Source organism: Gopherus flavomarginatus, chromosome 12, assembly GCF_025201925.1.
Source record: "Gopherus flavomarginatus isolate rGopFla2 chromosome 12, rGopFla2.mat.asm, whole genome shotgun sequence".
NCBI lineage: Eukaryota > Metazoa > Chordata > Testudines > Testudinidae > Gopherus > Gopherus flavomarginatus.
This window is the reverse complement of record NC_066628.1, coordinates 30220147-30244980: the sequence shown is the minus strand read 5'-3', so window position 1 is coordinate 30244980 and position 24834 is coordinate 30220147. Positions and strand designations below refer to the sequence as shown.

Sequence of the window (24834 nt, the reverse complement as noted above, 5' to 3'; positions counted from 1 at the left end):
AGTAATAGGTGACTTCTGAGAGTGACGCTTTTAACACTGGAAATACAAGTTTTAAATATGCTTTTATTTCTGTGACTGGCCCTTAACCAAATGCCCCTAGAACACAATTGGAGGGAGACAGAAGGCAAAACTTAGTGGATGACCTTCTCACGCGGCAGAGACAACTTGAAGCATCCTATAAAAATGATGGCACAGAACCAGATGTGATAAGGTACGATATTGCAATTTTAAAGGAGCAATGTGATGGTATATGTTTTGAACGTGTCTCTAAAGACAGCACTCTAAATGCTTCTCTTGATTACGTTTTTATTTACATGTAGAAAACTTCATATCTAAAGAAATAAAACTGAAAACATGTTCCTTTATTATCTACATGGCTGCAACTACACTGCATACATTTATTATCTTATATCAGTTTAATAGTTAACACCTTGGTGTGTGGGGAGGACAGAGGGAATAAACGGTTAATTGTCTGATGGGTTCTGTTTGTTAGGTCTTCCATCTCTAATGTTGTGATCTAGTAGAGTCTGTGCAGGTCTCTTAAATGAGCAGCATGTACTGGACTTAGCTGAATGAATAGCGATAAGATCATGTACACATTAGGTTTAACCCTCAAACTGTTACCCATATTTTTGCTAGAAGCAGAAGGTGGTGCTGTAAGGAAGCAGATTCCAGCTGTGATGTGCCAGGGCTAAATGGTCCTTAGGATGGTTTAGATGTGATTACAAATCTGTGCAGTAGTTCTTACTGTGGCATACTTGACTGGAGAAGCCCTGTGAATGGAGTGAATAGTTTACCCTGTAGATCCTTATTTGAGAGAAAAGGTGTGTGAGGTGATATATTTTATTGGACCAACTTCTGTTGGTGAGAGAGACACGCTTTTGAGTTTACACAGAGCTCTTCCTTGTCATTCTAGTCATATCTTCTAGCTGACACATTAACTTCTGGATTAACTCTCCTTTATATTGAAGAACTAGGCTCCTCCTTGAATTATTGTAGCCACAACAGCCACATAATAGCTAGTCTGAAAATTTCCTTCTCTGTGCTATGCTTCCCTCTACAGCCTCCTCCTTTCTACAGAAAAAGCTACACCTGGAATCTGTTTTTCTCTCTGGTCTTGAAAACCCTGTTAGCTGGTGGGGAAGAAATGTAGTACCTTTCTTGGAGCGTGGAATTCAGGACTGCTGCATGAGAAATTGCTAGCAGCCCATAAATTGAGCAGTTGAGAGCTGCACAAGATCCATGTTCTGTCCGTCTGTTAGGGAACAGCTCATGAGTAGACTCTAAATGTACAGGTGGCTGTCATAAGAAGTCAATCCCCCCTTTTGTGCTTTTAGCACAACTATTAATCTTAAACCTTTATTTTTATTAAATTTTTCATTTTTTATTTTAAATCTTTTAACTCAACTTTTTTTTTGGGGGGTGGGGGGCATGCAGGGGAGTTTAGTTGAATGCAATGGCAGGGCCGCCCAGAGGATTCAGGGGGCCTGGGGAGAGTTTTCCGGGGCCCTTGGAACCAGTGAAGGACCCTGCTCCAGGGCCCCTGAAAAACTCTCGTGGGGGTCCCTGTGGGGCCCAGGCCCCGGGGCAAATTACCCCACTTGCTCCCCCTCTCCCTGGGCGGCCCTGTGCAATAGCAAGGCATGGTTAGTATGAATGCAACATGCACACAGCTATTATTTGCTTTGAAAAAGCAGGTGTCCTGCTAGGGTAGTTTCTTGTCCCTTACCCTCCCAGCAGACGTTGTCATAAACGGTGACAACTTCCCATGGCTTCAGTTTCTGTAACTACTGAAGCTGTGGGGGTTCCAACAGCCAGAGTGTCCATTGGTTACCTAATCCTATCCAGATGTCAGGTGTTATTTCAAGAGCACTGACTATAAATCGGTTAGGCTTACCAGGTGGTTTAATTTTCCAAATGTCTTGGTAAATGAATCCAATCCCACATACAGGCTCCCCATGGGCCCAGCAGGATTCAGTATGTGGGAGCTCCCCCCCATCCCAACTGGCCCATGTGCTTGGAAGGAACACTGAAGACTGCACTCCCACCTAGAAAATCTCCAGGTATGTCTCCATGGCACCGATCAGGTGGTACTCCCAAGGTGGCTGTAAGGGCAGAGTGCCAGGCCTGATGCTTAAGGTTCCTCTGAATGTCCTTTAGCTGGTCATTCATGAAATCTTGGATCTCCGAACAGGCCAGATCCCACTGCAGTGCCTTCCCAGCCCCAGCGATACTAAGCACCATATCTGTTACAAGCTTCTGGGTCATTGCACTGAAGGTGGAAATAATACGTAATTCACCAACACCAGCCTGTACCTGAGTTAGCTGTGCTCCAGTAATGAGGCCTATGGCCTTTTCTAAGTGTTCCAATTTTTTTTCTCTTGTTCTTGAGTTTTAAGGATATTCCAGATTGCAGCTACACTGTTTGCACCATTCCGTAGTGTTTAGCCAAGTCTCTTATTTTTCTAGGGAAAAGACAGGCCCCTTTGCTGAGCTAGTCGAATGGCATCTCCTTTAGAACAATTTGAAAACTGGATAAGGACAGTCTGAATTATGTAGCATTAATTACAGTTCACCGATGTCCTAATACATTTCTCCTCTGTGAAGTATTATACATTTGTTGGCTAAGCACCTTCACAAAAGGCTGAGAGGCATCAGCATCAATGGCATAAGATGGGGTATATTGCAGTAGGGTACAGGTTACATTATTAGTTACAGGAATAATTTTCAGTACAAATAAAATCTCCAGTGGCAGAACAGACTCTTTGGGTATACATTTGATTGTTCACTAGTGAGGCAACTAATTGGCTAAGATTTAGAAAAATATTACTTTCCCATCCCCACCCTAAGTTCATTAAGGAGAGGCTGAGGAATATTAAAAGTTTCAGCTTTAGGTAGTTTTTGCTAGCTTCTGCAAGCTATTCTTTGAGATTTCGTAGTTTAATTCACTTAGCTGTCTGACGGTGAGGCAGCAAGGGAGAAGTTACTCGCACAATCACATTGCTTGGTTGGAGGCTTTATTGTGTCCTCAGGTGGAGAGGTTGTGTTTTTTACAGTGAGAGGTGTGGGGCCAGGTAGTTAATCCTTGGCACTTGACAATAGTATTAGTGGTTAGAAGTACCTGGTAAGGACCCTTCCCATCAAGGTTCTATCACAGTCTTTCTTTGATGGACCTTGACATAGACCCAGTCTCCTGGCTGGAGGTTGTGAAAAGGCTTTTGGGTAGTGCTTCTTTGACCTGTGTATAAAAAGACCTACCACATTTCGTTAGTGTCTGACAATAATTAAGCATTGTTTTATTCATTAAATGAATGTCCATCTGAGCCAGGGCCAGTGGGGCGCAGCCGGTAGTTGCATTGGGTGCCCTGTTAGTATTTCATGGGGGCTGAGTCCAGTCTTTTGATTGGGAGTGGCCCTCATATTTATCAGTGCTAATGGGAGGGCATCTGGCCACTTTAAGTTAGTCTCGGCACCAGGTATGCCAAATCATGGTACAAAGTTCTTAAGCAAAATTTTACAGCAGTTTTTTGGCATCTGCCTTTTTACAGGGAAAAGCCTCAACCCAATTTGAAAATACATTAACTAAAACTAACACATACTCATAATTACAACATTCAGACATTTGAATAAAATTGATCTGAATATTTACGAAAGGTCCCCAAGGTGGGGGACGCGCTGCCTGCCTAACTTTGACAGCTTTACCAACATCGTGCTGCTGGCAGATTACACACTGTTGGCAATATTGCTTAAAATATATATAATATAATATTTTACAAATACCATTGTTGACTGCAGGCAAAACTAAGGAATTACTCCTCATATTTTCCTGTATTTGTTTTATAGGCTGGTCAAGTTTTAATGGCTTCTATTTTTATCATTTAGGTGATTTGCATTAACACAGACATTCTTGGCTTGCTTTTGGATTCAAAGTTACCAGCCACCTAGAGAGACTGTCTCAGAAGGACACAATTAACTTCTAACTTAAAACTGAAAACACATCCCAGTTTGGCTCCCCTTTGGCAAAGTGACGGTTGATTACACAGAGCCACCTTAAGGCTTAGTGTGGGGTACTGACTACAGCTTCTATCTGCTATTTGTTTCCAAAACAGATTTAAAATCTTTCCGCATTATCCTGGCTTTGACTGTCCTGCTGCAGCCACAGCTTTGGTCTTTATTTAAAACAATTTTAAATCTTATAAGGCATTAAGTTACCTTAAGGGTTAAATGCTAAATACCAAAATTAAACAACACTAGTTTATTTTGTCTGGCAAAAGTATTTTTCGGTTTTACAACCTTAAAACAATACCAATTTATCTTAAACTTGTAAAACAAGGATTATACACACCAGGAGTGTTTTTTTTAGCAAGTTTGACTAACTTGTTCATAGTTACATAATTCCACTTAAATAACCTCTTGCCTGTATTACTTACAGACATTCCCAAAGGAATGGCTGCAAAGAAACCAAGCATTTTCTTTTCATAACACCTTTTTTAACATTTATACAAAGTCTCACTGCTTAATTTCCTCCAGCAACTACAGAGTTAACTTTCACTCTGTTTCTTTCAACTTCCTCAAACTGTGGTTGCCTGCTTGTCTGGGCCCGATCCTTTTTTCCGTGTTTCATTATTTCTTTTTATGGGCACAGGCATTGGCTCACTACCAATTTAGCAGGGAGGGTGGGCTTTTTGACTAACCTCCCTTTTATTTATTTATACACACCTATTTACATACACACACATTTATTTTTTACATCTAGGTGCATTTTATTTAACAATAACCTTAATTCTTCACGTCCAGACTTAATACAATTTTTCCTTGAGGCGATGACAACCCCTCGGCACCGGTGCATTGTAAGAAAGGATAAAAGCAGGGCTAGGGACAATGGGAAAGGTAGGAAGAACAGCAGCATTAACAGCACTGTAAAATGGAGGAGTTACACTCACTGACCGTAGGAGTAATGACGCCTTACTGAATTAAGGTGATTACTGGTTAAATTCCTTTTTTGGCTTGTTTTGATAGAGGGTACTGCTGCACCTTCGAAAGGGGGGGTCTTGCTGGGGTTCAGGCGAACTTTACCCGGTTGGGCGGACTCCATGTACCCAACCCGGTTGGCATGATCAGCCCACAAGGGGGGGCTTAGCCAGCAGTTCCTGTTGCAATGAAGAAGGGCTGGGGTCGGTCTCCTCCTTTGGAGCGTCCGCCTGTAAGATTGCCAGGACCTTATTGGGACTGGGACCAGGCATGCCCAAATACACGCTGTCTGAGGTACAACAGATTGTACAATTTAATTTACACAGCAAGTCTTTTCCCAAAACGTTAACCGGCGAATAAGGACTGAGGAGGAAAACATGATAGTTAGACAGAGGACTGACAGACAGTCAGAGGTGAAGAGATGGGGTGGGGCACAAGAACGTTGCCCACCCCTACTGCAGTTTAAATATAAGTTTATAGGATCTTAAGATGGAGCTGAGGGGGTACCCCGAAGAGGCCTTAAAGTACAGAGAGAGATCTGCTGGCCAGAAGAGGCTTAGAAAACCCATTTTCTCTTTTGTCTCCTTTAATTGTTTATTAAGTTTGTCCTGGGTGTCCTTGAGAGTCCTCCGTTGAGATTCATGGCACTGTTTTTTCTGTTTCTCCATACTAATCAAAATGTGTATCAAACATTGGCCGGAAGTGCGCCTCTGAGGCGCACAATCTTGTCAAGGTCAAAACTTTCCCTCTAAGGAAAACCATAATTTTAAGTCATCCCTATCCCTGGTATACCAATTCCATTTTTCCAGAAACTTGCAAGTGAGAGGACTATAATTCCTATACATATAGAAAGCAGGTGTGCCTTTTCGTGGGATGGCGATTCCTTTCGACTTACCGCCCCCCATTTGACCAGATCAGACCAGATCACTTTCACTCGGGCCTTTCATTCAGGGAAGGTCTTATACAGGGTGTCCACGACGGTCTACAATCCCTTCCAGCAAAGAGCGTTGGCCGATGCCTCTTACTCTGTTGCTTCCGGTAGGGTGTTTGTACCCATCAGTGGCTCATCAGACGACCTTTTACGGGTGGAGGAGGGGAACCAGAGGGAAAAAGGGTGAGGAAACCAGACCGTTCACAGATGGTAGGGGATGGGGTCATACAATCCTATACCCAGACAGACCCCTCGCTGGTCACACCTTGCAGAGGGAAACTGTCTTGGTCAGCAAAAAGAACAGGAGTACTTGTGGCACCTTAGAGACTGACAAATTTATTTCAGCACGAGCTTTCGTGAGCTACAACTCACTTCTTCTCTAACGTGCCACAAGTACTCTTGTTCTTTTTGCAGATACAGACTAACACGGCTGCTACTTTGAAACCTGTCTTGGTCAGGGCTCTCATCATAGCCCACTAGTTGGAGCTACAGGCCTTGCTTTAGACACACCTCTGGTCACGAGCCAGGTGGCTTCGCAGAGAGCTTCGGGTGTCTTCCTGTGACCCTTTCTCTCACTCAAACATTCACACTGGCACACAAAACAGAGGTCCATCCATAGACCTACCCAGCCACTCCCAGTGGCTCTTCCTGGGGAAACCAGAACAGAAGCAGAAGGGCATCAGGTGTGTCTGGCAACAAAAAGTCAGAATAGAGTGTGCAGCTTACCTGAACCCAGAGCCTACGGGCAGTCCTCCACCAGAAACCCACAAGAGAGATTTCAAAAGGTCTCTTACCTTTCAGATGGGCCCTGGATCTGGTGGGGAATGACTCGTGGTCCTCCGGTCCTGGGGGTTGGCTGTCTATCCGAGTCACGGCACCAATATAATGGTAGAAAAATTAACCACGTGTTATGTTTGGATCAGAACAGCCTGAGGCCCACTTTATTACAAGCATGAAGGGAGACACAGCCAGCTTAGCTGGTCTCTCTAACAAGGGAACACAGAAGCTTATATAGCTTAAAACCACATTTAGTCAAACACACTTTTCATTTGTAATATCCTTTTAAACAGAAAAAAACAGCTCCTTATTAGGAATGCAAAAGCAACAAGCTTTCCTGTTTATTATCAGGTTGTACTTTTGTGTTTAAGGCTTCTAGCGATTACAGTTACATTTCGCAAGACTGGCGTTTTTCATTCTCTCTTTTCTTATTTTATTTAAAATTATCTTGGTCAAAGTTTGGGCCTACTCAATTTTCCCTTAAAATAGGCAGCGTTATGATGATTCACCAGGTGATGAACTTTGATCTCCATCAGAACTGGCCAAGTATTAGAGCATAGAATTAGGAGACATTGCACTATTGGCGATTCTGACTCTCAGATGAGATGTAAAATCCATATTCTGACTCCTTTTAGGTCACTAAGTTGCTGTGTTTTGGCCTAATTCCAGTATGGTAATTGCATTCATTCTTCCTAAGTTTCCCTGAAGTTTCAGTTGGATCTTCTGTCCCCACAATAGTTTAGAAGAGAAGTAGAGCTGCATGCTGTTAAATAGTTGCAGAGGTTGCATTCTAATTGTTTAAAAAAAATGCCCATCACAACTGTTTGGGCACGTGTACCTACATAATCAATAAAAAGCTAAGCAAATGTTAACTGAAAATAAACCTTCTGCACGAGAATATCAATACACTTGTGAGATGAAGATGTGATTCCCCCACCATCCATTGAACCCACTGTATCTGCCCATTGTGTGTGTAGAGACAAACTTGCCAATTTGCAGGTTTGGTTTTGTACATGCATGTCAAGCCAGACCCAATAGCTTCCTACTCCTTGTGCTGACTCTGGAGGTTTGCATGCTAGTTTCATGGCATGACAGTACTTCCTCATTTTGAAACCCTGTGTTCTTTGTGGGAATTGCCCTCAAGGTGTGACCCCTTTTAGGGAAGAGCTGTAGTAGCTTGTCTTCGTTGAGCATGTGCATAGAGCCTTTGCAGGACTATTTTTTAATCCTTCTGCCATCCCACTCTGCAATTCCCACTCCCACGCCCTGTGGTATTGTTAATTTTTATCCCGCTCCTACTGTTCTGGCGGTGGGTCCTGTGGGATCCCAGGCCCACTGCAGGGCTCTCTACGTGTACGTGTGTGTGTGTGCGCACTCAAAGGCAGGAGTCATTTTCTGTAGGGATATAAACACAGATGTCAGCTTAAAAATCACACTTCTGAATAAATGTATTGTCACCTGCTGCTGTTAAAAATAACTTGTGCTCACTCAAGCTGGAAGATTAGAGACCATCTTCTTCTTGGGCTTGTTTACTTTGTGCATTTGAGAGCTTTTTGTTGATAGTTTCACTGATGGCCAGTTTCTGGTGCTATCTCAGCCGTAGCATTAGGAGCTCATAGTCTCATGCACTGCTCCAAAGGGACACATTTTGCCCCAACCCCTGGAAGAAGCGTATCAGTAGTAACTCGGCAACAGAGCTGCTGCTGTTCCTGAGCTGGGGGCCAGGAGGATGTATCCATCCTCTTTCTACAGGTGCCAGCACGTAGCTAGGGATCACCAGGAGTCTGGTGGGTGAGTGGGCGTGTCTGGGGAGCCCCCTTTACTCCCTAGACCAGGGGATTACAACCTGCCCCCATTTGCAGACCCCTAAACATTTTCAAATAGAGGTGCAGACTCCTTTGGAAGTTTAACCTGTAGTCCGTGGACCCCTGCCATGGACGTCTTAGACTGAAAACTGACTGAACAGAATTCAACTAGAAATGTTGCACGTGGTCAGCACGGCATTTGACACAATGTGAAAAAGGGCACTAACCTGTGGGCTTCTCTGGTAATGACAGCACTTCTGGGTTTTGACCTGTAGGTGAGGCATTCACATACTTTTGATCAGAAAAACAATGCCTCTGTGGAATCTGAAACTTTAGTTTCATAGTCACCTTTTGCACTTCTCTTGGACATAGTCTGCTGACCCCAGGTTGTAAACCACTGCCTTAGACTTGTATGGGCAGGATAGCAATGGATGCCTGGTGGTGAGGGGGCGCTACTAGATGAATGCATTACTAGACGAACCAGTGTATGATGTGCCTTTCATTGCACCAGAATTTAGGATTATAGACCTGAGCTGGGCCTGAATGAATTATGGTTTTCAGTTGTTTGGATGTTAGGCCCAAAGCATGTAGCCAAAAAGAATGACGATGTAAGAAAGAAGGATTGTTTGTGTTAAACATGTAGTGACCTGTGAGATACCAGTGTTATCTTACTTAAGAATTGGGTTGAAGTAATAGAAATAAAGAAAATATAGTTAATTAAGTACAAGGTGCAGTAAATAATGACCGTAGTTACTGTGATGGTTCTCAGCGCACCCAGGACTGTGAGTTACCTTGGTACCTCCAGCAGGAGGGAGTCTGTTGTCTTGTGGCTGAGGGTCAGCTCCCTGACACCCCCCCAAACAGCCATTTCTGGGCTATGCCCGTCCTAAGTCCACTTCTCAGGTTAACAATAGGGGCACCCCAGATCCCTTAGAATTGTTCCCCTGGGATATCCAGCCCCTGACACAGGTGACGCTCAGCAATTACAGATCCCCTGCACCAAAAGGTGCAGTGTGTCCCAGCTTATCAGTTTTATCTCAAACCACCGCTCTTGGAACCCACACAGCGCTTGAGAGCTTATAATAAAATAAAAGTGAGTGTATTTAGGGAAGAACAAAGATTTAGCTGGAAATGAGAGAAAGTGATGGAAGCAACCGTTTGTAATACAAAATAAAATGATAAAATGTGAACTTAGCTGTACACTTGCCAATAGTTACCTTTTCTATCTAATAACGTAGCTTTCTCCCAAAGTTCAGTCCTCTGCGGAGCTGGCTGGTTTCACAAGAACAGGGATCCAAAAGTCACTGAAAGCCTCCTAATCCTTAAGGGGTTTCCTCAGTGAAGGGATCCAGAGTGCCCTTCCCTATGCTGTTATACTGGAAAAAGTCTTTTGTTATATTCATAGCCCGAGCAATCTCCTGCCTGCTGTAACCATCCTTTCCACCTCCACATGATTTTGATCATTTGCAGTTGTCAATGGAAAACCACTGAAGACTGTTCTGGGATGTGGCAAGGGTAGACTATTCATAGATTCCAAGGCCAGAAGGGACCATTGTGATCATCTAGTCTAACCTCTTGCATAGCACAGGCCAGAGAACTGCCTGCAAATAATTCCTAGAGCTGAGCTTTTAGAAAAACATTCAGTCATTTCAAAATTCTGTGATGGAGACTCCACCCACATCCCTGGGTCAACTGTTCCAGTGGTTAATTACTGTCTCTGTTAAAAATATACACCTTATTTCCAGTCTGAATTTGTCTAGCTTCAATTTCCAGCCATTTCATAGTGTTAGACCTTTCTCTACTAGTTTGAAGAGCCCACTATCAAGTATTTGTTCCCCATACAGATCCTTTAGACTCAAGAGCTCAATCTATTTAGCTTAACAAAGAGAAGGTTAAGAGGTGACTTGATTACAGTCTATCACTGTAAGGACTATTTTTTATTACTTGAATCATTCTTGTGGCTCTTCTCTGAACTCTCTCCAATTTATCAACATCCCTTTTGAATTGTGGACACCAGAACTGGACACAGGATTCCAGCGGTGCCAAATACAGAGATAAAATAACACCTCAAATAGGAGTAGAGAGTCCCATGTTTATGCATCCTAGGATTGCATTAGCTCCCAATGTGATGCTGTGGTGAAGAGGGCTCATATTTGGCTGATTATATAAGCTTGCATTACCTGGCCAGCTGAATAGGGAGAGGTGACATCTCTCTCTTGCTTGAATGGGTTATCACTGAAACATGGTATGCCTGGTGTCTATTCTTTATTCCAAGTCCATAAAGATTACTTTATATGTATATACATTATTCCTTAAATAGTGTCTGTACATACATCTCACAAAGATTGAATCTTGTCAAGATATCAGCTTTCTATGGGTACCTTATATGTTACTCTGTGGATAAATATGCCATAAGAGATGTTTGGTGGTATGAGTTTCAGGTCTATGGTGAGAATTGTTTGCAAAGAACGGAGCCATGGAGCCTCTGTGTCAGTTATATAAGCTTGTTTTAAAAGAATTATGGCAAAATAAAATAAGAGGAAGACCTTGATGAAAGGGGTTCAGCCAATAATCCTGACTGGGCCAGAATCTGGGCTTCTGCCCTTAACTGACTCATCTGGCTTTAGATAATGTCCAATAACCAGCAATGACATCACTTGTTTATTATAGTGTATAAAAAGACAAGCTTTTAGGGGTTTGTTTGTCAGAGTTTCTCCTTACTCACCCCTTCCACATCATGACGGGAATCTTCCAAGATCAGATTGTAAGTATTTGGCCAATGCTTATAACTATATTGTTGCTAGTATATAAAGTATATGTTTATATGCTTGTATTTTGGATGTAAACAACCACCAAGTGACCTTTGGACTAATAAAGAAATACTTGTATGGAAAACGAGTTGTGGTAAACCTTAGTAAAATTATTTCCAAAACAGAGGCTCATTGCATCCTACAGTGCTGCAGCCTGCTAAGTTCAATAAACTATTCCTGTTCTCTTGTTCGCTAACATGGTGTTTTGAAACAGTTAAAATTAAGTATTGTCAATACTGCATCAATTGCAGATAGTAAAACTGTGGACTTGTGTCTAATCCATTAATTGTGTTATGGACTCAGACTTGACCAGAGTCTGGATTTTACATTTAGAGCCAAGTTAACTGGAACATGTAAAATCGCAAGTATGCAAAGGTTTCCCTACAGACTGATTATCCGAGAAGACTCCTGTGCATTGCTTGTTCTAGTCGGTACATAAATTAACCTGAGCTGCTGAAATGTGGTCTTTGAAAAATAAGAAAACACTCCACTCATTTAGGACAGTATTTGGTGTGCTGCTGCTGCCCAGGGAGCAGACGGTGAGGAAATGCTGGAGCATATCCCTAGAGCTGCACTGACATCAATGATGCTGATGCACAAAAAAGGAAATAAACAAAATTCCATGTTAATTTCAAGGTCCTTTAGATATTCTGGGTGTGACAGCTATGGCAATTTCCTTCAATATCTTCGGGAGATCTCACTGTAATACATTTAGGCTCTTTGTGGGCCAGGGATCGTATGTAATTCCATTGGGGAGGGTAATCACAGCTGCCCTGGGAGCAAATAACAGTGGGATGTGATTAGGAGAATTGTAGCACCACCTGGAGAAGTTGAGATGTAGTAGTTCAAATTGGATTCTCCAGGGATGGACAGACAAGCTGACTCGGGACCTACTTTCTGATCCAGCAAACGGACGAGACCTTCTGTCAAGGAAGGACCCTAGTGCTTAGGGAAAGGTTGGAAGGACTGACACTTAGGAGAGCCCAAGGCTGCAGTGGGGGTGACCCTTGGTAAGCTTGTATTGTATGCATAGGGTTTTTTATTTTTAATAATGCTTTCACCTTAATAGTAAATGTGCTTGCTTACAAAGAGTTTTGCGGTAACTTTTAACTATGGACATATATGCTATGTATAGCCTCTGGAGAGAAAGTGTTGTGAAGACATTGACCCAGGGCATAGTGAGTCTGGCTTCCTGGGGATATCACAGTCCAGGCAGGGAACTGTGAAGCTTGGAAAACCCAGTCAGGAGGGAAACAGACTCGGGTCTCTGTCTAAAAGAGGGGCCTGCTGAGGAGCCGGTCCCTAGTGTGGGTGCCCTCGAGGGACCATGGAGGCGCAGGTGCCCGGACTGTGACACACATGGTGGTAGTGGTGGGAATACTGCAGTTGGTCTTGTTGACAATTCTAAAAAAGGCCAGAGACTGAACATGCCTGACGATTGAATTTCTCTCTGCCCCCTAGTCAAGTCCATGAGATATTGGCAGGTCAGTGGAGAGGAAGCATGTGTTGCTGCTGCTCATGCTGAACGTTTTATGGGGATAGAGGACATCAATTTTTCTTGCTGTTAAACTAACGACTTTATTGACAGGAGATTCCTTTGGAAACATTGCTTTGGATTTCTTTTTAAGTGCCCATTTTGGAGTTTAGTAGACCAGATTTCACTTTAAATCTGAAAGTTAGCTTTACCCTCCTCCCTAACAAAGAGCCACACACAAAGTTTTTAAGATCTAGCTGGGACACAGTTTTCTGATTCTGTACCAGCTTTTTGTATCTAATGCATCTCTGATGTGACAGCCCAAATTTTCAGAAGTCTGTCCTTCTCTTTTTTTTTTTTTTAACAGCCGTTCCCTTCATTAACCTTCTTGCACCAGTGATCACATATTTATCGTCCCCACGGCATATAATTGTGAAGGTTTTCCCAAAATTAATCTCCGTTTATATTTGGTCACCATTCAGTGAGCTTACAGCCTTTGAAAATTGCTGTAATGCTGTTTCACGTTGTGTAGTACAGTGGCCTTAATACTCTTAATGTTTATTCTAAGTGACAGCTTGGGCCAGAATGCAGAGCAGGGCATTACATTATTTCGTGTAGCATTAGTTTGTCTTCCGGGGTTGTCAGCCTTAATCAGGATGCAACTAGAATTTTCTAGAGGACTGGTGGTGCTGTTTACTTGACTTTTTGAGTGGGGTCATCTTTATTGCAGAGAGCTCATTTTCTCTCCATTTAAACATTATCTTTCATTGGTTTTCAATGGATACGTGTCTCCACCATGACTTCTCCTTGTAGAGTGATCTATGCAAGTTCCTACAGTCTGTCCATACTAAGCAAGCAGACATCCAGAAGTCGTCGTCAGAGAAGACGCTCCACAACATTTGTATACAGGAGGTGAATACTGGCTGCAGTTGAAAAGCAGGTTGATTTTAGTAAGGCAGAGTATTTACCCAAGCTGGAATTGGTCCAAAGCACAGGATTTTTGCCCATGTTCTTGTAAAACATAATGGTCACAAGTGGTCAGGATTGCAGTTATGTATTTATGTTTTTAATAAAGAGCAAATCAAAAGAATAATGCTTGAAACACACAGAAAAATAAGTCGAAGGAACTGCCTTTTTAGCCCTCAAACTTCTGATTGGGTCTTCAAGCTCATTACTACTACTAGTACTCATTAGCCTCAGAAAAACTGGCACTAGGAGAGCAATTTTCATGGCAGCTCTAAACCTTCTCTCCATAGTTTCAGTTGGCTTTTAGGTTTCTTTGAATTAGCAGGCATTGAGCAAGCTTTCCTACTCTGGTCTGCTTCTGTGTCTGGACTTGCTGCTGCATTTTTTGCCTTGGGGTCATTTGCTGGTTCAAGACTCAACAAATGAAATGTGCTGGGTTTGTGATAAGACTAAATGTCCATTGTGATGGGCACTGAGACTAATAAACTCACTTCACTTGTGACTAGACAACATGGTAAGGCTAGTGCTGGAACATAGTGCGCTGTCTGATTTCAGAAGTAATCCTCTAAGTGTGAATAAAGGAGGAGTTGCTTATCTCCAGTGCAGAGAAGCTTAGGTGGACATCACAGGTGACTATGCCCCAGATTCATTTTGTGAATGGAAAAAGAATGGATTGAAAAAACAGAGAGAAGCCGTCGTTACGGCCGTTACCTCAGGTGTGATTTCGCAGATGACAGTTCCCTCTAAAGAACAATTTTCCTTTTGAAAGAAGGAGTGAGAGGCCTGTCTCAAAGGAAGGGACTGTAAAGTCCAGGCTCCTGGCTTCAGCATTGCTGTGGTCCAAATCATGAACATGCTCTTAGCGGGTGTTTACCTGTTTTACTTGACATCCTTGGAGAAAGTCTCTGCAGAAGGGCAAATGATGACATAAAAAGGGGATCCAGATTTGTTCTTGATGTTAATATACTGGGTTAAACAAAATGTGATTTCGACTTCCTGGAGCATGATTATCATGGTGTGTGCTTTAGTGCTTATTTGTTCAGGAAAGTTATACCAGTATTAGTTAAGGTGTTAATTTAAACGACTGTAGTTATACAGTGTAACTCCTGTGAGGAGAGACTTATTCCAGTATAACAGTGCCTTTTTTGTTTGATTCGGTTTAGTTTCTGTTGCTTTGAATGGTGCTTACGCTAAACCAATCTCTTATTCTGTCCATACGGGGAGCTCATTGTGCTAACTATATGTGCATAACTGGTAAAACTTTCCTGTGTAGATGAGCCTGTAGTGGCCAACATTTTGTGTTGTGTGGTAGTGGGAATATTATTTGAGTGGCCTTCCTCCACCCTTCCAGTCATCTGCATCAGAACCTGTTCAGGGTGATTTAGGAAGGGAAAGCTGCTGGAACCTCTGTGATGACAGGGAGGCCCAGAAAAAAAGATGGATATGTCCAACTGGCTAATTCCCAGAGTATCTCCCTGTTACTGCAGAGTTATTCTTTATAGCTTAGTTTTATGAGCCAAGCAATGAGGCTTCCACTACTTCCTTTGAGAGACTGTTTCACAGCCTAATCAATCTCACTGTCAAGAAGTATTACAGGCTAGTGGATCTCAAAAGTGACTTTCACATTGGTATGTCAAATGAAAGATTACTTGTGTGTCACATGCACACGAACCTTGTGACTTGAGACTCCAAGCATCTTGGGGTGTGATAAATTCCATGTTGTCATTGTTTGCACTCGGGGAAAGGGAGAATGAAGAAGAATGGAGAAATAACTGAAGGCTATTGCTGTTCTTTTGATATGGAAGGGAACTGGTTTGTTTTTCAAGAGCACATTTACTTCAGTTACATCTGATTTTTCTCGATTACTTTGCCAACACTGTTTACCATACTCATGCTCTAGTCTGCTCCAATGAAAGTCAGTGGACTGAGGATTAGGCCATTTATCTTAAGGTCAGTCCGGCGGGGTAGTAGCAGCACAGTGTTCTGTCATGGGGAGTTTTTCAGTTTGAGATGCAGGCTCATTCTTTGCTCCTGTGCTGGTGGGATCTGGGAGGCATTCAGCCCCTATGACTGAGGCAGCACCTTCTGTATTGGCCACTCAGTGTCAGGAGCAGTTTTGGTGGGCAGCTCTGCTTGGCTGAAGAGGTGCCTGATGAGGCCCTTAGTGGGGTGTAAAAGTACAAATTGGTGGTGGTGTTAGTATATCACCCAGGCTTGGAGGAGCCTCTTGGGCAATCTGGTGTCTTTATACCTTAAATCCATAAGTACTGTTCTGATAACCAGGAACTGCCTGAAATGTGAATTAATCACCTACACTGGCATGTGGTGTGTATAAATGAGAGCACACGCTCAGTGGACCACTGTGCTGCTTACATTCAATATGAATCTGTGAATCCAAGCAGAGATGCTCCAAACACTGCAAAGAGCTAGTGTATCTTCAAGGGAATGTTCAATTAATCACTCAGCCAATTGTCATTTGACCCAGGTTTTGTTTATCATTCAGTCTTGCTGATCATTCTTCTAAAGCTGGTAAGCCTTAATGTGTGGCCTTGGTCTAAAGTAAGCACTGGTTGACTAATCTAAGTTACTTGGGAAGTTTTATAAGAATTGTCAGTGAAACAATGCCTTCGGAAAGATAAGCCTCTACTTGTTAAGCAATGACACAGTCCCCTGATTTTAACCCCCCTCATCTTTTATATTTGGGCGCATTGCTAAGCCTTATAATTAGTTAAATCTGCTCCTATAATCAAAAGCTATCTACACACTCCACTGCTCTGTGACGATTTCAAAGATTTAAGTGATTAACTTGGCGGAGGCAGTGGGTGGCTAATTGGATAAGCTTTAATCTTCACACCACCAAAGCGAAACATGGTAAGATCAGAGGAAGTAGGAAGTTATGCGGTACTGTGTGGGAAGGTAGTTACCAAACATGTCAAAAAGATTATTGTGACAAGCAGACCAGTTGTCTTGGCCAAAACTACAAGAATAAGGTGGATTATTAGAAGAGAGACAGTGCCATAAATTGTTCCAAATTTGCTTGCATTAGCTTTTTAAAATGGCATATATTTTTGGATTCTTGCTTGCTGGGCTGCCAGAGTGGAGAGCTTTACATATTCCTCTCATTTTATTTTGACAGTGTCATATTAGAAGTCATTACCCCTTTTTTATTGTGTATATTCTCACTTTGAACTACCAAGCAGAGCGGTTTTTAAACGTCTTTAGATTCTCAAAAGTGTGGTGCTTTCATTTTATTGGGAAGAGGGTAGCAGTGACTGAACTCAATGTGAACTACATCGGATACTTAGGTTTCGTTATTGCATTCTGGAGTTAATCTAGAAATGTTTTTTCATGGTTTATGTATCCCTGTGAAATAAAACTTGCTTCACAATCATGTCAGTAAATATACATAAGTTTGTTTGGAGGCTTAAAAGCTGAAATACAGGGATAATCCAAACCACCAACCATTCTAAACACGTTTGAAAGCTAGCCAATGATTACAGCCATAAACCAAACTGTTTTCCGTTCTGCAATATGTAAATTCCCAGCATGGTCAGTATAGTTAAGTGACTATCATAAAACAGAATAAGCTCTTCTTAGTCCTGGATGAGCATGATTCATTATCTAATCCTGGCAAATTCTTTACTTTCAACAAAAGATAGTTTGATAAATATCAAAACTTTTATAAGTGAGAGCAGGTGTTAAGTGTGTTCTCAAGTTTAATTTTGACAGAGGATGTCATATGAAATATATAGTTTGGCAGATAAATGCAAAAGGAATGTGTGTGTATGTGTAGCTTTTATTTTATATGGAGCTAGGGTGACCAGATGTCCTGATTTTATAGGGACAGTCCCGATTTTTGGGTCTTTTTCTTATATGGGCTCCTATTACCCCCCACCCCCTGTCCCGATTTTTCACATTACCTGTCTGTCACCCTATAGGGAGCTGTGAATTCACGCTGAGAAGGGATGGTAAAATATTTTACAGTAGTGGTGATTCCATTCTTAGCCAGAAGATGTCTCTAGCTTACTGTAAATCCTCACTGAATGGCTAGACGCCACTCCTGAGCTTTGCTGAAATGGATGACTGTTCTGTGGCAAAACCTTTCACCGAAAATATACAACTCATTTTGGTTACTTTCTCTGGTATTTTGTTTGGTTAATTTATTTTGTTAGATTTATAGACGTCACAAAACCTGTGCAAGCATGCAAGTTTGAACTGTACAGTGTTCATTGCATGAACTGATGCAGATTTTTTATTTCTAATCCTACCTGAAGTTGTAAAGTGTTCAGATTATTTGAGGAAGAGACACTCGAAAGACCTCCTGAGGTTTTTGGGATGGGGTGTTGAGTAGAGTAGAATTTTAGAAATGTCCTGACTGTTCCTTCGTTTTAGCTTAGTATACTATCGGTGAGGGTGCAGGAAGGATCTCTATGTACCCTGTCCTGCAATCTGTGCACACAGCAAACTCCCATAATTTAAACTGGCAGTGTGGGTGCAGGAGGACTGCAGACTGTATTATATATGCTTTCCATACCAGTCTACCAATATTCAGTTGAAAGTAGGGGATCCAGAAATCAGTTGTCATTGAGTAAATATTTAAGTGGAGAGACTTTTTAATGTTACTGCTTGAATTTATATAACTTAACCAAAAGGGCATCCTAAATATTTTTTTCCATTGTAAGCAGGAAAACTTGTAGTGCTATAGCTCAGTGGTTCTCAGCCAGGGGTCCAGAGCTCCCAAGGGGGCCACAAGCAGGTTTCAGGGGGTCTGCCAAGCAGGGCCAGCATTACTCACTTGGTCCCAGGGTACAAAGCTGAAGCCCCACTGCACTTGTTTAATCTATAGCTGTAATAGTGGACTGAGCCATTGTGTTCTTAGGGGTATGCATACACTACAGTACCATTTGAGTCTTAGAACTCTGCATCTTGATTTAAAAATAAAATATTTATTCTTTACCCTATTGGGAAAAAGGGGAATGAATATCTTTATTTATAGATCTATATCAGTATTTTTTCATTGTGTAACAGTAGTCACAGTATTATGTTGTCTTGTGTGCTTAACATGCAAGCAATCTAGTTAGATGTATATACTACCCAGTGTCCTAGAGAAACATGGTAATAGTATCTGCTACAAGATCATAATCTCACTCTCTTTTCTTCAGGTGGTGTAATGTACTCTGTAAGGTATTTTGTCGTAATAGCTCAGAAATTGTTCTCTGGCTAATGTGTTTGGGGGGGGGGGGGGAAATTGCACACAGCATGGCAAGTGAATGTCTTGCAGCTTCATGATTACAAGCCAGTTGCTTGTGAGACAAATTGTAGAGGAAACAGGTTTATTTAGAGAAATTATTTTAAATTTAAAAAAAACCTACCATTTTCAGATCTAACCTAATGACTGGAGGGGTGAAACGAGGTGTAACCAACCCATGGCTTCTGGAAGAGACAGAGGAAACCAGCGGGCTTAACTTTGGTGAGATCAGACAGCAGCAGCAGAGGATCATACAAGGTATAAGCTTCTCTTTATTTTTGTGTAATATAATATATGGAGATATACCTATCTCATAGAACTGGAAGAGACCCTGAAAGGTCATTGAGGCCAGCCTAACTTTAAGCATATCACTAGTCTCATTGACCTCAGTGAAACAATATGCGTGCTTAAGGTTAGGCATGCTCTAGTGCTTTGAATCATGGCCTTACTAGGTGAGAATTGATTTATAATGACAATATCCGTTTTATTCCTCGAAGCTGGATTTTCAAAGGGCCCTTATGGGTTGAGCACTCAAATCTGACTGGGAACTGGGCACCTCACTCCCAGCCTGCGTGCATTAGCTGGCACGTGAAGGACACTATACTCTTAATTGTCTGAATAGGACAGGGTCACAGATTGTATTTGGTTAAGTGAGAGGGCAGCAACCATTTGATCATTCAGCAACGAGGTGACCTCGCTCACAGCTGGAGGTTTGTCCTGTTCTTCCCAGTCCTCACTGGGAGTCTCTGCTCTGCCCCCCTCACTCACTTCCATGACAGCAGGGCTGCAGATGGCACCCTGTGCTGCTGCAGAAGCCATTCAGCAGCAGGGTGGCCTCCCCCTGGCCAGGGGCTCATCTTCCACTGCCACCTCCTCACAGTCCCGGCCGAGGGTCTCTGCTCTATTAACCGAACCTCTGCTTTATCTGAAACCCTTTCTTGTTCCCCAGAACGAGAGAGACTTGGGGGACAGAGAAGGGGTTCAGATAATAGGATTTGGGATAGGCAGGAGCATGCTGTAATACTGTATGTAATTCAGTGTTTAACGTTGTTGAGGATGGTCAAATGAAATAAATCTCTAGGTAGTCAAGTTTTATTTTAATCACCATATGAACTGGTATGTGGAGTTACAGGGCAGGAGAATAGCATCAACTCTAATTTGATTGATCAGGAGTCAGCTTAAAACACTGCTGTCATATGGTGGGTATTAAACTTATCCAAGTGTGTATGTGTGTGTGTGCGCGCACATGTACAGGCAGGGACACACACAGGCTGGAGAGGTTCTTTGTTAGGTGAGATGTTGGGCATTCAGCACTCTAGAAGGCAAACAGACTCTGGATGTACAGATCAACATTTTGACCTCTGATTCTCTGGCTGCAGCTTAGCAATATCTGGCTCTTCACGCAGCCTCACCCTACATAGTGTTTTTTTGGCTTTCAGCAAGTGGTTAACCACAGCAGTTCTTGCTTGCAGCATCCTTTATAATGCTACTGGTGAGCCTCCTGTGTAGTGAGAGCTGCAGAGCACAACTGAGGTGCGTTTTCAGGGCTGCATGGGACTCATAGACTGGACTAAGAGTGTGCGTCTCAGGTGGGGATTGGAGAGCCTTGACAGAGCTATGTGGGGAAATTTTGAATTGTGGCTGCCCTCTTTATATCTGGCTCTGTTAATGCTCTCGGTCTCTCTCTTGCACACATGCTATATTCTATTTCAGCTTTAAAAAACCTATTTGAATTCCTTGGTGCTTGCATCACCTGTTTGTCTTTTAGTCATGTTAAAACCTCCTTGGGAAATCAAAAAGGGTAATCAAGGGCCTATATATGTGTGCCAGAAATTCCAGGGCATTTATGATTGAGTAACAGCTGTATGTTCAGTTTCTGGATTTTTTGGGACTCGGTTGAATATCCTGACCAGAGCAGACAAATTAATTACCTATCATTCACATTATTTTTATTATCTAAAATATGCTGCTGCAATAGGAATTCATTGTCATGCTGGCGATGTCTCTCTTTGTTAATGTAGTTTAACTCTCTTTACACACACAGCAGATCTTTGCTCCCTTGCATGTCTTCTGGCATAGTTTAACACTCTGGATTACCTTGCATCCTTTAAAACCACTGCTGATACGCCATGCTGCGTCCTGTAATGTATTTTATTTCCTTGTTTCTGCGCAGAGCAAGATGCTGGGCTTGATGCTCTCTCCTCAGTCTTATCGAGGCAAAAACAAATGGGGCAGGAAATCGGGAATGAGCTGGAGGAACAGAATGGTAAGAACAGCAAAAGTTAATTTAATAAATGGAAAAATGATGGTTTTTCTAGCTTATCAAGTTTGTTGTAGGCCCTATAGGAAATGCGCAGTATACTGCTGCTATTCAAACAGTAGCAAGACAATACTGTGTGGGGTTTTGTATCAATGACTGTTTCATCAGTCGATAAACTAGTGATTTATTTTGTTATACTACTTTCCTTCTTGTAAACAATGTACAGGATCCGACATTTAATGTATTAGGGGCCATCCATTAAGGAAAGAATTAGCTAGTTAGGTTACTTGCAGAAAGATGTGTCTTAACACATATGGTTACTAGCAGCATCTTGTGTGATAGTAGTCATGTATGAATAACTTAACTTTTCATTGTCTTTTATTTGCTCTTGGATCCCGTTAGAGTTCTTCCTCTCTTGGTCTCATTAAAAACTTTTGCCTTTTATTATTAATTAAATGGGAATGTCTGTGGCCAGTGATTAAAGAACAGACAGATTGTGTTATACAAGTGATTTGGATTTTGAGGATTTCATGAAATCAAAGGTAGGATCAAATTAAGTGAAGTACGGGGATCTGTAAATCTATCTTTTCTTTAGGTTATGGCGTGTAACGGGTAAAGCTGATCAGATAAGCCCCTTGAGCCTGGGACCATCTTTTTGTTCTGGGTTTGTGCAGCACCTAACACAATGGGAGTCCTGGTCCATGATTGGGATTCCTACGCACTAGGTAATACAAATAATAAAAAATCTGCTGTTTAAAGATGCTATGCCGTCAACTTAATTGTCCAAATGACCTGAACTGAATCCTCTGAGAGCAGATCTTCTGGTGCCGCTCATTCCTCACAATAGAATAATGGCTGAGTTAGAACTTTGAAAACACTGCCAGTTTTCTCTGGCATGAAGATTTGATCCATGTGGTCTGTCATTGGGCAGTATTGTATCTAACCGCTGAGAAGGCAAAGACCTCTCTACTTGCCAATTACCTATGTACTTCAATTTGCCTCCTCCTAGAATCGGTGTTCTTCCCTATATTTTGTCAGATATGATATTAAGTGAACATTTCCTATTAATGTTTAGAGAATATAAATCACAACTGGGTAGCCTCCATCCCAACTCCCTGAGTAGGCTTAATATAGTATAGCTTTCCCATGCTTGTCTGACGTCCTCTCTCTGACCAAACGAGGGATTTGTGTCTATTGTTTTGAATATGTTGCCATTTACTCATCCTTCATATTAGGAAATAGCCTTATGCAAACAAAGAAATTAGGAAAAGATGCTCAGCATAATTAAGTCCCCTCTGCCCCATGTGGATAAAGAAATTTTCAATTAAATGTCTAATTTCATGAGTCTCATTTTTAATTATTCATTTTTTTTTAAAAAATACAAACCAAAACACATTTGTTTTCTGTTTTTACCCTCAAGTAACAGAATCCTCAGGAGAGGCCAGTTTTCCAGTTCTGAGTGAAACATCAGTCTTTGACATCTTGTAATCTGGAGCATGATCTATTTTCTTTTAAAATGTGGAGGGGTCTCCAAAATCTTCTGTCTGTGTTTTCTCCTATGCAGCTTTGGGGCTCGGTAGTGTTGGTAAGAGTAAGTGTACCCCATAGCACTTTTTGTGTAAAACTTTTTCTAAACAATGAAGCCTCAAAACATCTGGTTGAATTAGGCAGGTTATTTAAACCTATTTTTCAGATTGAGAAACTGAGGCACAGATTGATTTGATTTGTCCTAGTTTCTGGCTAGTAAGAGTAGCGTAAAACCCCAGGAGTTCTGACTTCCAGTCCCTTCCGCTAGCTCAGGGGTGGGCAAACTACAGCCCGGGGGCCACATCCAGCCCTTCGGACATTTTAATCAAGCCCTCGAGCTCCTTCCGGGAAGTGGGGTCAGGGGCTTGCTCTGCACAGCTCCTGGACACAGCGGCACGCACCCTCCACCTACCCGGCTCCACATTCTGCCCCCGCCCCAAGCGCCACCCCCGCAGCTCCCATTGGCCAGCACATGGCCCAATGGGAGCTGCAGGGGCAGTACCTGTGGACGGGCCAGTGTGCAGAACCGCTTGGCCGTGCCTCCACATAGGAGCCGGAGGGGGCATGCCGCTGCTTTCGGGAGCTGCTTGAAGTAAGTGCCACCCAGAATCAGCACCCTTGCCCCACTTCTATGCCCCGACCCCCTGCCCCAGCCCTGATCCCCCTCCTGCCCTCCAGACCTCTCGGTCCCACCCTTCTGCAGCCCCCTCCCGTACCCTAAACTCCTCATTTCTGGCCCCGTCTCTGAGCCCGCACCCCCAGCCGGAGCCCTCACTCTCTCCCATACCCTAACACCCAATTTTGTGAGCATTCATGTCCCATTATACAATTTCCATACCCAGATGTGGCCTTCGGGCCAAAAAGTTTGCTCACCCCTGCTCTAGCTACTCAACAACACTGCTTTTATCCAGTGGCTTTCTCCCTCTTTACCCGTTGTATTTTGGTTACTGTATGTATCTCTCAACAAACTTTTCTCTCACAGTTTGCCAATATTTGGTCACTATTGTACAGTCAAAATGGACAAGCGTAACTGCCCGTGTAATATCCATTGTATTCAAAATCTTTTCCTCCTTAAGGCTGAGTGTTGATGGCATCATACATACTTTGGTGAAGCAGAGGAAGTTTATCTTCCTTCAATGCTGAATCAATATTTTTATATTGGAGTCAAAATTTCCATCAAACTTCTTTGGGAAGCTCATTTTCCGGATCACTTAGCTAGTATGTTTTAGGAGTTCCTGCTTCCTAGAACTAGGCTGAGGTCTGTTCCTCACTTGTAAATGATTTGAATTAAATATTTTGTCATTAAAACTTCAGCTGCCGTATAATTGATCTAACCTCTGACAATTGCACTGGCCCACCTCTCTGAATGTTATTGGTTAACTATTTCCTAAGCAGCCTAAGATTGTAGGCAAAACCACTGTTGCTAACTGCTCTCTTCCAGCAGCAGCTCAGTCTGCTCTGCTAAGGTTTGGGCTCTTTTTGGTTCATTAGCAATGGCCTGCAGGTATTTTTTCCTTTAGTTTAAAGCCCGTTGTGTAGCAGCCACAGAGAGGTGCTCCAGCCCCAGAGAGTACTGTAAGCATCCCAGACAATTGTTGAAGCTATTTCTTAATCAGAGGGGTAGCCGTGTTAGTCTGGATCTGTAAAAGCAGCAGAGAGTCCTGTGGCACCTTATAGACTAACAGATGTATTGGAGCATGAGCTTTCGTGGGTGAATACCCACTTTGTCGGATGCATCTGACGAAGTGGGTATTCACCCACGAAAGCTCATGCTCCAATATGTCTGTCAGGGTATAGCTACATTACAGGATTATTCCGATTTTACATAAACCGGTTTTTTAAAACAGATTGTATAAAGTCAAGTGCACGCAGCCACACTAAGCCCATTATTTTGGCTGTGTGCGTCCATGTACCGAGGCTAGCGTCGATTTCCAGAGCATTGCACTGTGGGTAGCTATCCCATAGTTCCCGCAGTCTCCCCTGCCCAGTGGAATTCTGGGTTGAGATCCCAATGCAAAAACAATGTCGCGGGTGATTCTGGGTAAATGTCGTCACTCAATCCTTC

General features: G+C 42.5%; 1 protein-coding gene across 6 annotated transcripts in view; it reads left to right on the top strand.

The window, feature by feature from the left end:
- Positions 1-24834, top strand: part of STX8 (syntaxin 8) — a 183644-nt gene that overhangs the window by 22962 nt on the left and 135848 nt on the right. For 5 of the 6 annotated variants that reach the window (XR_007768734.1, XM_050919446.1, XM_050919445.1 and 2 more), the window contains 3 exons: positions 101-211; positions 19116-19240; positions 21156-21248. Coding sequence is in view for 4 of the 6 variants with exons in the window: in XM_050919446.1 (XP_050775403.1) it covers positions 101-211; positions 19116-19240; positions 21156-21248 (329 nt within the window). In the remaining 2 variants the exon portion in view is untranslated. Of the gene's footprint in view, positions 1-100; positions 212-19115; positions 19241-21155; positions 21249-22662; positions 22834-24834 lie in introns of all 6 variants that reach the window. The other variant, XR_007768735.1, reaches the window with a different exon arrangement.